This window comes from Mobula birostris, chromosome 9 (genome assembly GCF_030028105.1).
Source record: "Mobula birostris isolate sMobBir1 chromosome 9, sMobBir1.hap1, whole genome shotgun sequence".
Taxonomy (NCBI): Eukaryota; Metazoa; Chordata; class Chondrichthyes; order Myliobatiformes; family Myliobatidae; genus Mobula; species Mobula birostris.
In genome coordinates, this window is record NC_092378.1 from 123,947,484 (window position 1) to 123,962,843 (window position 15,360).

General features: G+C 37.7%; 1 protein-coding gene across 8 annotated transcripts in view; it reads left to right on the forward strand.

Annotated features, from left to right (window-relative positions):
• The window catches only part of rbfox1 (RNA binding fox-1 homolog 1), a 412,559-nt gene extending 398,551 nt beyond the window's left edge, over window positions 1-14,008 (forward strand). For 5 of the 8 annotated variants that reach the window (XM_072268735.1, XM_072268733.1, XM_072268740.1 and 2 more), the window contains 2 exons: window positions 11,874-11,949; window positions 12,243-14,008. In XM_072268735.1, coding sequence (XP_072124836.1) covers window positions 11,874-11,949; window positions 12,243-12,365 — 199 coding nt within the window. In that variant the 3' untranslated portion in view covers window positions 12,366-14,008. The remainder of the gene's footprint in view (window positions 1-11,873; window positions 11,950-12,242) is intronic. The other 3 variants (XM_072268734.1, XM_072268739.1, XM_072268738.1) reach the window with 2 other exon arrangements.
• The last annotated feature ends 1,352 nt before the right edge of the window (window positions 14,009-15,360 follow it).

The window sequence follows — 15,360 nt, forward strand, 5'->3', positions numbered from 1 at the left end:
AAAGCAAAAATTAGTGGGAAGACAGAGGATTGGGAAGTTTTTAATAGCTTACAAAAGGAAACTAAGAAGATCATTAAGAGGGAAAAGATAAACTATGAAAAGAAGCTAGCAAATAATATCAAAGAAGATACTAAAAGCTTTTTCAAGTATATAAAGAGTAAAAGACAGGTGACAGAAGATATAGGACTGATAGAAAATGATACTGGAGAAATTGTAATGGGAGATAAGGAGATGGCAGAGGAAGTGAACAAGTATTTTGCATCAGTCTTTACTGAGGAAGACATCAGCAGTATACCGGACACTCAAGGGTGTCAGGGAAGAGAAGTGTGCGCAGTCACAATTATGACAGAGAAAGTACTCAGGAAGCTGAATAGTCTAAGGGTAGATAAATCTCCCGGACGAGATGGAATGCACCCTCATATTCTGAAGGAAGTAGCTGTGGAGATTGTGGAGGCATTAGCAATGATCTTTCAAAACTCAATAGATTCTGGCATGGTTCCGGAGGACTGGAAGATTGCAAAGGCCACTCCGCTATTTAAGAAGGGGGCAAGGAAGCAAAAAGGAAATTATAGACCGGTTAGTTTGATATCGGTGGTTGTGAAATTGTTGGAGTCGATTGTCAAGGATGAGGTTATGGAGTACCTGGAGGCATACGACAAGATAGGCAGAACTCAGCATGGATTCCTTAAAGGAAAATGCTGCCTGACAAGCCTATTGTAATTTTTTGAGGAAATTACAAGTAGGCTAGACAAGGGAGATGCAGTGAATGTTGTATATTTGAATTTTCAGAAGGCCTTTGACAAGGTGCCACACATGAGGCTACTTAACAAGATAAGAGCCCATGGAATTATGAGAAAGTTACATACGTGGATAGAGCGTTGGTTGATTAGCAGGAAGCAGAGAGTGGGAATAAAGGGATACTATTCTGTTTGGCTGCCGGTTACCAGTGGTGTTCCACAGGGGTCCGTGCTGGGGCCGCTTCTTTTTACATTGTACATCAACGATTTGGATTATGGAATAGATGGCTTTGTGGCTAAGTTTGCTGATGATACAAAGATAGGTGGAGGGGCCGGTAATGCTGAGGAAACAGAGAGTCTGCAGAGAGACTTAGATGGATTGGGAAAATGGGCAAAGAAGTGGCAAATGAAATACAATGTTGGAAAGTTTATGGTTATGCATTTTGGCAGAAGAAATAAACAGGCAGACTATTATTTAAATGGGGAGAGAATTCAAAGTTCTGAGATGCAACAGGGCTTGGGAGTCCTTGTGCACGATACCCTTAAGTTTAACCTCCAGGTTGAGTCGGTGGTGAAGAATACAATATTGGCATTCATTTCTAGAGGAATAGAGTATAGGAGCAGGGATGTGATGTTGAGGCTCTATAAGGCACTGGTAAGACCCCATTTGGAGTACTGTGGGCAGTTTTGGGCTCCTTATTTAAGAAAGGATGTGCTGACATTGGAAAGGGTTCAGGGAAGATTAACTAGAATGATTCTGGGAATGAGAGGGTTAACATATGAGAAACATTTGTCTGCTCTTAGACTGTATTCCTTGGAGTTTAGAAGAATGGGGGGGGGGACCTCATAGAAACATTTCGAATGTTGAAAAGTATGGACAGAGTGGATGTGGCAAAATTGTTTCCCATGGTGGGGGAGTCTAGTACGAGAGGGCGTGACTTGAGGATTGAAGGGCACCCATTCAGAACAGAGATGCAAAGAAATTTTTTTAGCCAGAGGGTGGTGAATCTGTGGAATTTGTTGCCATGGGCGGCAGTGGAGGCTAAGTCATTGGGTGTATTTAAGGTAGAGATTGATAGGTATCTGAGTAGCCAGGGCATCAAGGGTTATGGTGAGAAGGTGGGGGAGTGGAACTAAATGGGAGAATGGATCAGCTCATGATAAAATGGCAGTGCAGACTCGATGAGCCGAATGGCCGACTTCTACTCCTTGGTCTTATGGTCTTAGTTCCTCTAAGAAAAATGTGGACTCAATCGCAAAATGAGATCCACTGGAACAATGAGAAGTTTAGAAGTTTTGTCAGATTGTGAAGGGCATGGATAGAGTAGGTAGGCCATATCTTTCTCCCTCAGAGACAAAATAACTTAGATTAGAGGGAATTCATTTAATGTGATTCAGTTATGCATTGTAAGTTTACTACACCAAGTGGTAGGTACCTAGAATGCACTGCCAGGGATGGTAGCTGATGTAAATAAGATAGAAGCATTTCAGATCCTCTTAGATAGGCTCATGAATGTGCAGAAAATGGAGGGATTTGGACATTGTGTAGGCAGAAAGGATTAGTTTAGTTAGGCATTTATTTACTAGTTTAATTAGTTAAGCACAATATCATAAACTGAAGGCCTCTACCTCTTCCATCTTATCTATGTTCTATACAAATATATATGATTACAGACCTGCTGCTCAAGATCAAGTCCTCTAGATGATCCATAATTTCTTGAGCTGAATGACAAATGAGTCCTTGACTAGCAGATGGGGCCAGGGTTCTTGTTAGTTAATCTGGGCCTGCAAGTTGGGTTTTGGGGTATGGACTTCCTGGGTCTACTTTCTCTCAACTACTACCTGAGTGTCATTTTACTGTTGTATACTGCTCTCAGTCAAAAGTGAAATGGCATGGAGTCTTTTTGACATCATTGAGAATAGAACTCAATGCCATCAATGCTATTTTCAGTTTGACTTAAATATCTTAAGAAATCAACTGTTTGCTTCTGGCAGAAGTCGTGGACTTAAAACTCAGTAGCAAAATGAGATTGGGCACAATCCACCTTCTCATTTTCATTGTCCTATTACCACTGCGCAGAAGGGTTGAAAATTCACTCCATTCACGAGGAGACATTTTTAATTGATGGAGTGCCGTTTAATTTAATTACAAGTTTCAGATGTAATTTTTAAATAGTCAATTATACAAACTTTGCTTTCGAGCACTTCTGTAGTTTGTTCAGCGGTACTGGAAATATTCCAGAGAGTCAATACACCAATAAAATTTAATGTTTGCATTGTTATGTACTTTTGCTCTTCCATAAAATGCCTTATAATATTGCTGATACAACAAGCTTCAAGTGCAATGTGCAGCCATCCTGTGACCGATTATTCTGACTAAAGATCAAGTCCCTTTAATCAGAAGAAAGCACTTTGGTACTGTGGATAGCCAGGCTCTGTGCCCTTGTATGCCCCTTTAAGGCACATTTCACAGATTCACCTTGAAGTAAGTTGAACAAGTTGTAAAAGTTGAAATGACATTACATGTCATAAAACCCAACACTGTCCTATGGACGACATAAAACACATTTGGTTGAATCCCTATCTCTTGAAGAATTTTAAATCATGAAGTAATATTCCAATTTTCTAGCAGCCACTCTAGATGGAACTAGCAGGTTGTTTACCCTCAGTCTCAGCCAGCAAGTAAGTGGTACAGATTGATGCATTGCAATAGAGACTACCATTCAAAAAGGTCAATTGTCTTTTAAGTGCTTTAAAATGTGGTGGGTCATGAAAAATGTTAAATGAACGTACGTTCTTTTTCTTTCATTAAAAAATCAAAAATAAGCACCCAGATTGACTTAATCTTTTTAACTGTAGGTTCTTTACTATTATATTATAAATTTTCTTGAAAATATGAGCAAAGGATAAGGCACTGCTGAAATTTTCATATTTAGCTGAGCACAGCAGGCTAATACAAGATATTGATAAATTGTGTAAACCAGTTTACTAAGATGAATGTTTTGGTCAGCACTCAATCCAATGCAACGGGTAATAGGGCATTTTAATGGGTTAAGGAAATTTCCATTTGAATCAGGCGTGAATTTGCCTAGATTACACAACAGGATCAATAAAGCTCATGCATGAAAATATAAAGAACACGCACAAAAAATGCTGGAGGAGTTCAGCAAGTCAGGCAGCATCTATGGAGGTGAATAAACAGTTAAAGTTTTAGGCTGTGCCCATTCATTAGGACTGGAAAGAAAGGAGGCAGAAACCAGAAAAAGAAGGGAGGGGGAGTACAGGCTGCCAGGTGATAGGTGAGACCAGATATGGGAGAAGGTAGGTGTGTGGGGGAGGGCGCTATTCTCCTCTGCAGATGGTGCTTACCTTGTTAAATTCCTTCAATATTTAGTGTTTGATGCTCAAAATTTCTAGTATCTGCAGCGTCTCTTGTGTTTGTGAAAGTATAATGCTTGCATTCTGCATCATAGGATTTGGAAAATCAATTTATTGAATTATTTGATATTATTCATTTTGATTATTACTGACTAAACTTTAACCCATTGTATATTGATCATTAAGTTCACATGTTCCTCCTTCCAATGCCCTTTTTGCTTTTCTATAAGAGACCATGAGCGAAGTTCCAATAGTCAGGAATATGACTATCAGTATCACTCAAATACCTTCTCATCAAGTTGTGATGCAATTATCAATATTGATTGATCTAAGAACTGTTCTCATGCACTTTCAAGAGAAATATTTGGAAACATTGATAAGAAGGGGTTCTAGGAGTTTTTAGTGTGCCTTCCTAGTGCTGATTCATTATAGAAACCAGCTCAAGGACTCAGATTAAAATGATGGCATTTCTGGTTGTAACCTGTTAGCACATACTGTGCTCACACACTAAGTTTTAGCATAAATATTGAATCTCTTTGTTCAAACTTATGACAGTCAGCATTAGGGTGACCTGTACAAATATTTATCATGGGTTAAAGTGCTGAACTAGTTGCTTATATATTTCAATTATTTTCTAGTTTTGATCTTCTATTGCCATGGACCATCTTTTCTAAGTGATGAACTGAGAATGTTGCTGATGTTTGCAGTCTGCAAAAGGTTTTTATAACATCTGATCTGGCTGCATTTCCATGTTAACTTATAGGAAAGTGCTTGCCTTTGGTTTATTCAGCAGTTACTCTGACCCCAATCAAGCCAGTCATGGGTTAACCAAATTTATCTGGATGCATTGAATCAAGTTGTGCGTGAAACCAGTTTATTGCTTCTTCTGGTTATTTCCCCAAAAGCGGAAAGAATGTAAGAATGTAACCAAGTAAGAAGACAAAATAAATTGCTCTTTGACTTCAGTGAATTCATGCCAGTTGCTAACCATTATAGTTGACAATGAATTTGTGTAAACTCCCAACCATTAGTTGAAAAAGTTTATTAATCTCCAAAGAGCATTAGCTACAATGATTAAGAGGCTCAATTGCTTCACAGGGAAGGAAGACCTTGTCAGATCTCTGGACTGGAATTGTTTCCAATGTGTTTAGGTTGGAGAGGAACTTCTACCTATTGCAATTTTTCTCTGGAAATTTGGTCCTGTGGTAACATGCAAAACTTGCATATAACTCACTGAATTCAAAGGCTAAAAAAAAACTCACAGTGAAACTGTTGTAAATATTCTGCATGTCAGACCATGTGTGTCGGGGAAAGTAAGAGTTAATGTTTCAGGTCAATGGACATTAATCAGAGAAGATCTGAGCCCCGGTGATGAATCACTGAGCTGAATTGTTAACCCATTTGTTTTCGTTCACAGATGTTGCTGACCTGCTAAAGGTTTCTAACATTTTGTTTTAATTTTAAACTTCTTCAAACCTTCATATTTGATTTGAGTCATAAAGGTCTCACTGCTAAACTTTAACGCTAAAATTAACTGAATTGCTGTAACTAACCAGTATAGATATGCTGTATTGTGTTAGTCCTTTGGATATAATAATAAACAATTTTAATTCTCACACCCATTTCAATATTTTGCCCAAGGGCATTCTAAAAATAAAGAATCAAGAAGTTTATTTTTCCTACAAGTTTGAGGAACTAGGACTTTCAATAAACAATGTTCAGTGGATTTTATTTTTCATTACTACTTGGATTGTAATGTAAAATCGACTAAGAACTTACTGAAACCTAATAAAATATTTCAAGATGATTCCAACAAATGTCATTTCACAATCTGATTTTATGTGCCCTATAGCAGATCTCACCTTGGTGACACCTGACCTTTACATCAGTTCCTTTTTCTTCGTTCCATCATGTCATCCTAAAATCCAATAATTGCCAGTCTCTTTTTGAAAGAGATATTCCCAAAAAGAAAGATCTCCCAGCTCCACTACTCTGTAGTGCTTATATGTTGCAATGTGTTGTCTATGCATTGTTAGTAACCTATTTTTTGTAAGTTATTTTCTTCTGGTGGTTAAGCATTTAAGGACTGAGTAAATCTAACTGAGAGAATGCCTTACTGATAGCAATTAATCACAACTTAACTACTGAAAGTTTTCTTAGCAAGTAAGAGATTTTGCTTATGTATCAAGAAGGTCATATCTTCCCGTGAATCATTTCAAATTTAAACAAATTTGGTATAGGCTTGTTTTCAGGTCCAAAATACTATAGAAGGCTTAGTGTAAATAAAGGTCGAAGGCTCATATAAAAATTTAATGTTTGAAGAGTAGAAGTGAGATGATTTTTCATGTTCATGGGATCAAATTTGTGTTTGCTATCTCACTGGCAGTAGTCCTTCCTCAATTTTGCCAACAGTTATGTAAGAAAATATAGGGTTGATGGGCAGAGTTCTCCAGTAGCCATTGGATTGGGTGAAACATTGTTTGCCTAGAAATAATAAAATAAGATTTCACCCAACTTTGGTGCATTAAACCATCAGTAGGTTTGAAGCTGAGAATCATTCAGGTCCCCCATACAAAACTATGTAATTCCCTGTTGCAAACTATAGCTGCTCTGGAGTCCTTTGGATCTTTGTGAGATATCTGTGCGGTACAAGGGAGGCTCTGTATGCCAAGAGAGCTCAGGACACAGGAGAGGGTGAACATAAGACGAAAGAAACAGCAGTGCTGGAATGTGGAACAACCTCAAAAATAAAACAACGGAGGAACTCAATGGGCGACGCAGCATCTGCGTAAGAGTCTTCACGTGGACCAGTATTTTGACCCTCCACAGATGTAACGTGACCTATGGAATTCTTCTGGCATTTTATTTTTTGCCCAACAGAAGAAGTTGGCAGGTGTAAGTTCCAGGTGCCTCTCAATGTTCGAGAAGTGCCATTCATTCATGCTGACCCTTATATTCTGAGTGGCAAATTCCTGCCTCTTCAGTGTAACTGGGTGATGAGTCTTCGAGTATTAAGGTGAGGCATAGCCCAATAGTTTCTTTTATCTTCCTCCTCCTCTTACTCTGTACCTCCTGTATCAGGCTCTGGTCCTCATGTTCCTCTTCCTTTTCCATCACCAGTGCCTTCAGCTGCCTAGGTTGTGCAGAAAGCAGTGAAGTATCAATACTGCAGGACACCCTGAACTAATGCAAGCAATGAAATCTCAGATTAAGAAGATCCATGCGGTTATCTACATCAATTCATGCACTTGCATCCCTCTTGTGTTTGCATTTGTTTATTTCTGTCGAGATACAGCACGGGACAGGTACTTCCAGCCCACCGAGCTGCACCGCCCAGGACTCACAAGCCTAATTTACAATGACCAGTAAACCTACTGATTGGTACACCTTTGGACTGTGGGAGGGGGAGCCAAAGCACTCAGAGGAAACCTACTGTTCACAGGAAGAACATACAAACTTCTCACAAACAGTGTTAGAATTGAACTCCGAGCCCTAGCATCCCGAGCTGTAATCGTGTTGTGCTTACTGCTGCACTCGGGTGGCACCCTCAGTTGCAGTAGGAGTGTGAGCTGATGTGAGAAGCAGGAAGAGAACTTCTGTGCCTCAGGATTCATCGCACCTGATAGTGAAATTGTCAGTGAAGACTCCCTTGGAATTCCCTGAAATGTGACATTGATAACGGGGAAATCTCTCTAATGCACACTTTTCAGCACATTGAGAATGTGGAATTTGTTGTTATCAATGGAAAGTTTCATGTTGCTGATGGGAATTCTAGTGGATAAATCAATGTGGTCAATGGCTGTCAATACCCACAGGAAGCCAGTAATAGTGGCAAATCTCAGTACCCAAGATCCCACTTTGCCCTCACCGAAAACAAAGAAAATGAAATCATTTCTTTGGGAATGTGGGGCGGGAGGGGGTACTTATGAATTTGTAAATAAGGCAGAGATCTGTTGAGAATACTTGAAAAGATCCTGTAATAAGGACATTTAGAGCCAATCTGACTTTGTCCCTATGATAAGAGACAAGTATGGCCTGAAGGAAATAGGCAGTGATCTTCCCATAGTATTTCACACATTTCATTGTTAATCCCTGAAACCTGAGGCTATGTTGATTAGAGCAGTTGAGGAATAATGTGATAGTTAAGATGACTACAACCCGAAAGTCGGCTTTTCACTGATGAGCTCACCTTTGCTTCCTGGTTTGAGATCCCTGGCCCATTCTAGTAACCAGTCACAACCATAATTACATGTCCGGTAATGGAGTCCTCTGCAAGCAGTGCAGATCAGATGCCAGTGTGGGAGATTCACAATAATAGAACACAATAAACTGAAGCATTATGATCTCTCATGCCTGTTCTACCATTCGATAAGATCACAGCATATTTGGTTTCACCCCCAACAAAATTTAACTGCACCATTTGTATCATTTAGCATGCACCCTCCACATTCCTTCTGGGGAGAAAATTCTAAAGCTTCCCTGCATTCCAGGTGAAGTTTCTTCTCCCTTCAGTCTCACACAAGCAACCACTTATTTTGAGACAGTTTTAGTCACCCCAACAAGGGAAACATCATACCTGCATCCACCCTATCAAGTTCTCTGAGAATTTTGCATGATTCAACAAGCTCATCTCTTATTGTTTGAATTTCAAGAGAGCACCGGCCCAGTTTATTCTCTTCAAAGTGCAGATTCACTATCCTTGAAATCAATGTGGTGAACTTTCATTAAATTACCTTTATTGCAAGTATATTTTTTTTCTTTGGAAGTGAGATCATGATATCCCAGGCACTATCTCATCACAACCTTATACAAAGACCCCTTCAAACAACTGGAAAGCTGACAAACCAGGGCAATGTTCATCTGGATACATGAGACAGTTCAGACTACAATTTAGGAACTAATATGGGTTTGTGAGAATAATGACTTAACTACATTAGAATCAGGTTTATTAACACCGGCATGTAACGTGAAATTTGTTAAATTAGCAGCAGCAGTTCAATGCAATACATAATCTAGCAGAAAGAGAAAAAATAAATAAAATAAAGCATAATAATAAATAAACAAGTAAATCAATTATGCATATTGAATAGATTTTTTTTTAGTGTGCAAAAACAGAAATACTGTATTTTTTAAAAAAGTGAGGTAGTGTCCAAAGCTTCAATGTCCATTTAGGAATCGGATGGCAGAGGGGAAGATGCTGTTCCTGAATCACTGAGTGTGTGCCTTCAGGCTTCTGTATCTCCTGCTTGATGGTAACAGTGAGAAAAGGGCATGCCCTGGGTGTTGAAGATCCTTAATAATGGACTCTGCCTTTCTGAGTCACCGGTCCCTAAAGATGTCCTGAGCACTTTATAGGCTTGTGCTCAAGATGGAGCTGACTAGATTTACAACCTTCTGCAGCTTCTTTCGATCCTGTGCAGTAGCCCCTCCATGCCAGACAGTGATGCAGCCTGTCAGAATGCTCTCCACGGTATAACTATAGAAGTTTTTGAGTGTATTTGTTGACATGCCAAATCTCTTCAAACTCCTAATAAAGTATATATGACTATATCGACATGTTGGGACCAGGTTAGATCCTCAGAGGTCTTGACACCAAGGAATTTGAAGCTGCTCACTCTCTCCACTTCTGATCCCTTTATGAGGATTGGTATGTGCTCCTTCGTCTTACCCTTCCTGAAGTCCACAATCAGCTCTTTCGTCTTACTGATGTTGAGTGCCAGGTTGTTGCTGCGGCACCATTCCACTAGTTGGCATATCTCACTCCTGTACTTTGGTACATTGTAACAGAGGTTGAAAAAAACCATCAGATCTATCGGTGTCGATCAAGCATGAAATTTTTTGGCGAGATCAATATTTCATTCAGAAACGAACACTATTGGGAGCTCTTTCAAGCAGAAACAATTTTTGCACAATTACTGCCCAAGAAAACTTCAACTAATCATTCTAATTTGCAAGCTCTTAATTCCAGAGGAAGGAATTAAAAATTTAGCTACAAGTTGTTCAGCAGTCTTCAGCAATTCCTTTAGGGATTATTATTTAAGCTAGTATAAAACAAGTAAAATGTTACAACATATGCACATTTTGTACAAGGATCCAGGAGAAGTTGCAGGAACCTTGTTCACATATTAAAAATGCTTTGGCAATGATTTTAGCTTGCTGTCAGATATAACTAAAATTCAATGAGAATCAAAAGTAAATTTGGCACATACTTAGTCCAGAGTGGTGCAAAACCTCATACCTTAATTATGAATGATAAACATTGTTTCTTAATTTGTTTCTATCATAGAATAAATTCAAATAAGTAAAAGTCATGTCAGATATATTTCTACCAGATAAAGCTTAAAATGTATAAAGAAGATTTATGCACGTTAGTACTGTACACTTTCATTGCCATAATAGCTTAAAGATTAAGGATTAGTTTTATTATATGATTCATATACAGTTCATTGAAACATTGAACTATAAAGTGAAATGCATTGTTTACATCAGGACTGTAAACTATTAGACTTCAGAGTCAACTATTAAGAAACCATTTTGAAATGAGAATAGAATCCACAAATGTTGATGGTATTAAACTAAAAATGCAGTGTCCTGTATTCTATGTTGAATTAGAGAAAACAGACATTAAACAAATACTGCTTCTTATACCAGTATTTTGGGTTTCAAAGCAATTAATTCCTTTTGATGTAAGACATAGATCGCCAGCAATACTGGAATGTTGTTAGTTTTCTGAAAATTTGAAAACGATGTGAGTTGTAGCTAAAGTTGGAACATACATCCCTGTCAATTAATTCTGGCATCGTTTTATTGGCTAACATTGATCAAATTCATACAAGATGCTATCACCTTGATTCCAATGTTTACCATTTCTCCTGGAATTAGCAGGATTGGTGGAAGGAAAAAGCCGCCAATCTTATTGAATTGGATTGTTCTTTTCTCTGATTGGCTTTGAGATATCGGAAATTGACTACATTTACAATACTTGGCCAAGACAAATAACTAGCAGGGTTCCCATTGTTTCATACATGAAGACATTTTACTCATAGCCGAGCTGTACCTGGGAGGAATTTACATAAAGAAAGGAAAGTTAAGTTAGAAAGGAAATCTAATTTTCCTTGTGTATTTTCAAGAATAGAAAACAAAGGACACCAAATTGCCTACTATCCCTTATCATTACTGGCCTACAGAATGATAGATTGAGAGCCCATGCAGTCCTAATAGGAAACAAAATGAAATATTTAAGGCACAATGCTGTGTATTTTTTTACCAACTTTAGAGTAATGTTTAAAGCTATTATATATTCAACAGTAAGTTGTGGCAACATGTTTAGAGATTGTTCTACAAGCAGCTGTCATTGTTAGTGCAAACCATGAAAGAAGATTTTTGGTGAAATTTCAATGTTCCCCAAGTTCAAAGAAAATTATATCTCAATCATATTATTACAACATAATTCATTGTCTCCTGCTTGTATTTCTTATACATGGTCACCATTGTGATGTTCCCTAGTTTCACAAGGTGGTGAAAATTTCATGATTTTGTAATATCACCATGACAAAATGTTAATTTATATAAGTTTTAGATGTTGTCTGCTTTTTGATTTTCTACATTTTGTATTTTTTGTTTGCATTATTTTACCTGTATGCATCACACTGCACTTTTGAGTCCAACTCAAACAAGCGATTCTTGTAGTATACTGTAGCTTTGTTGTGTCTCCTTTCTTTACCATTTCTGACTAATCCTCCTTTCTTTTACTTACAGTTACGGAAGAGTTTATGCTGCAGACCCCTACCACCACACACTTGCTCCAGCAGCCACCTACGGCGTTGGTGCCGTGGTAAGCTTCACTTAATTCAGTAGTTTTCTTTCTTCGCCTTCACTCCTGCATGTGTTTTTTTAATCTCCACTAGCATATCCTCAGTTTAACTTAATTGAATTTGTCTCTGGTGCTAACAGCAGCTAAAATGCCACATTAATCCTTCCAGTAAACTTGATGAATGTCTTAATTTCTTGGCAATGTAGTGCATGTAAGTTATTATATTTCTAATTTTGTGAGCATCACCTAGCTGAACGTTTGGCTTAATAGAATAATTAGTCATTTTGATAATTAAATCCATCACTTTGTTTCAGAATGCTTTTGCACCCTTGACTGATGCCAAGACTAGGAGCCTTGCTGATGATGTCGGTCTCGTTCTTTCTTCATTGCAGGCTAGTATATACCGAGGGGGATACAGCCGTTTTGCTCCATACTAAATGACATACCATTAAATCTTCTGCTGGGGGAAAAAAAAAGAAGCTTTTCCAAGGCCTGGGTATTGCAATACATGCAGTAGTGCACCATTATAGCAACTCTAAAAAGAGGAAAAATACTACATTTTTTTAATCTTATACCTCAGATATTTTGTTCTGTGTATTTTAATAAGTGGGTTTTGATTTATGAAAGTTACATATTTGATTATTGGCTAAAGCAACTTGCTTTTCTTATGGTGATGACATCTTTGAGATGTAAGAATTATGAGAGCCACAATCACTGAGACACTTATATGTGAAGATGCAGAATAACAGTCATTTGGGATTTTCATCTGTTTTGTAGGAGTGTAAGTGACAAAATTGGTCATTTTTCTTCATTTCAATTTTGTTTGCTTTAAGAAGGAGGGAGGGTTAAGGGAAAGGGTGTTAATCTGCATAAACTAGATTTGAAAGAGGGCACCACTGCACCAAGTATCTTTGCTATCAATTGTCTTAAATTATTCACTATTTGTTCAAGCCAAAGGTTATGTTTTTGGATGTTTCTCAGCACTTGTACATAAGGTTTCAGTAAGGGCATCCATTCAATTACAAGATACTCCACCAGGCAGTATTCAGCAGTTCAACCATAGATAGGTCTATTTAAGTAAATCTGCTAGTTAGGCCATCAATGAACATTCTTTTTATATTACTTCCAGTATATAAATTATTGATATCATTGCTGACTTTTGTATTATGGGAGAGAAAACATTCAGAAAATGGTAATAAAGCATTGTTTATATTTTTCTTTTTTCAGAAGGAAAGTAATAAACTTGATTCTTTGTACCAGTAAAGTGTATAAATAAATTTCAAATAGTGCAGTGGAAATGCTCAGTTATAGATTACACAGCCTATGATGTTTTAGAATTAGCATAGTCGATAAACTGTAAGCTGTATCATTTTTATGGAATACATGATAATCATATTCAGATTTATATAAGCATTTTACAAGTATTGCAATCATTAAGTGTAGATAATCATGGTATTTTCGTCGGCTTGGTACTTTTAAGACATGACTGTTTTGTGTAAACAAACGGCAATTTTTCATCGCTTGACAGCTCGCGTTATTTTGTTACGTTATTTTCTGAGGAGGCCTTTTATTTTTGGACTAGACTGAATAAAAAGCATTCACGATAAAAGAAGCATTCTACGTAGAATGCTTTGAATGAATCACAAAAAAAAAGAAAGTCAATTCCGCCTCTGGGCCGTTTTAGTGTTAAAAGTGCAATGTGAGCAAGTTGTCGGGTCAGCTTCCCTGAGCGTCCTTGAAAAATTGCAGCTTGTCTGTGCAGATGCTAGAATACGTTCACTTTGTCCTGTTGAACAGTACCTAAGTTGGGGTGTTTGTCACAGATCTCCTTGTTTTTTGTAATAACGCAGCTTAAAAACTTTTTCCTCTGCCTTTTTGCTGCAACTCTTAGTTATACTCCTCATGTGAAGTGTGTGCGCTTCCCAGCGTACACTTTAGTAAATATCAATCCACAAGCTGTGATATACCTATGCGATTAAAAACCTGCTGGAAAGTGTTGTGGCCAGGCTTTCTCTTTGTCATCGTATGTGCATGCAGTATGATCAGTTGAACAATAACCATCAATAAAATTTCACAATATTGGAAATATTACTACTGTCGCTTCTGTTTTTTTCCCCAATTATGGGATATTATCAAATTCTGGCAAATTTATAATTGGTTCCTATCAACTGGAGTGCGTTTAACTACCTGTTTCAATGTAGGAGAGGAATCAAGACATCTTAGCTTGCAAAATCAATCACATATCACTTATTCTTCCCAATCATACTCATCTACAAATTGCACTATTATGAGTGCTTTACTGAGGTAGCGAGAAGTATAGACAGAATCCATGGAGGGAAGGCTGGTTCCTGTGATTTGCTGAGATGCATCCACAACTCTGCAGTCACATGCACAGAAATTGTCATATGAAGAAATTATGCATCCAGTCAGAAACTGTCCATGGTATTCTTTCAAAGGGGTGACTGAATGCAAAGCAGCATTGAAAACATTTGATTGAGGAAGACAACCAAGAAATATGGTATCTCATAAACAAAGAATGGCACATGAGGCTAAGAAGAAGATGCCTCAAACCTAAAATAAATTTGATATCAAAAGACATGCTGAAACTATTAAAATATTGCATCAGAAATGCCATTTTTTTGTAAATACCAAAAAGAAAGAAAATCGGAATATAATAAAAAAGGCAATTGAAAAGATTCAGAGTGGGTCAAACAGAATGATTGGGAGATTAGATTATGTATATGGGTGTTCTTACATGGAAGAGAAGAGGCTGCGAGGTTATATAAGGTCTGCATTTAAGTTTCTAAAAAGTCAAGGTAATGCAGGACATATCAAAGTGATTCACCTTAAAAGAAACGTCAGGCAAGAATTCAAGACTAAGCACATGATGATTAACTCAGTGAAAGAGAATAAATAAATTTTTGTAGTTTAGATTTTAAATGTACCATTACAAAAGCACAAACACAATAATTGGTGATGGGGAATTAAACAGTGAGTTATAGTGCATACTACTTCAAAAAACATCCGTCTATGAGTAACCTCTCAAAGTTATTACCTTGATGTAATCTAACCTATTGGTATAAATCAATTGCTGGATATATATTACAAAAGTCATAATGTTAGTGCTGATATTTAACAAAGTAAAGACATCAGTAAAGGGGAGATGTACATTTCTATCAACCTTCTCCCTTGAAATCATTTTATAATCAAATAGTAAAACAGAAAATGATGAAAGTGCTCAGCAAGGGCCGGCTGGTGGCACATTGACATCAGCACCGGACTATGGAACGGAGGTTCCCGGGTTCGAACCCAGTCGGATCCACTCCCGAGTGCGCTTTCCATCTGTGCCGGGTTGAATGTCGAGATCGCAACTTGACCTTGTAAAATAAAGGGAAAAATACTGTGAAATGTCTACGTGAGGAGTGGTGTACC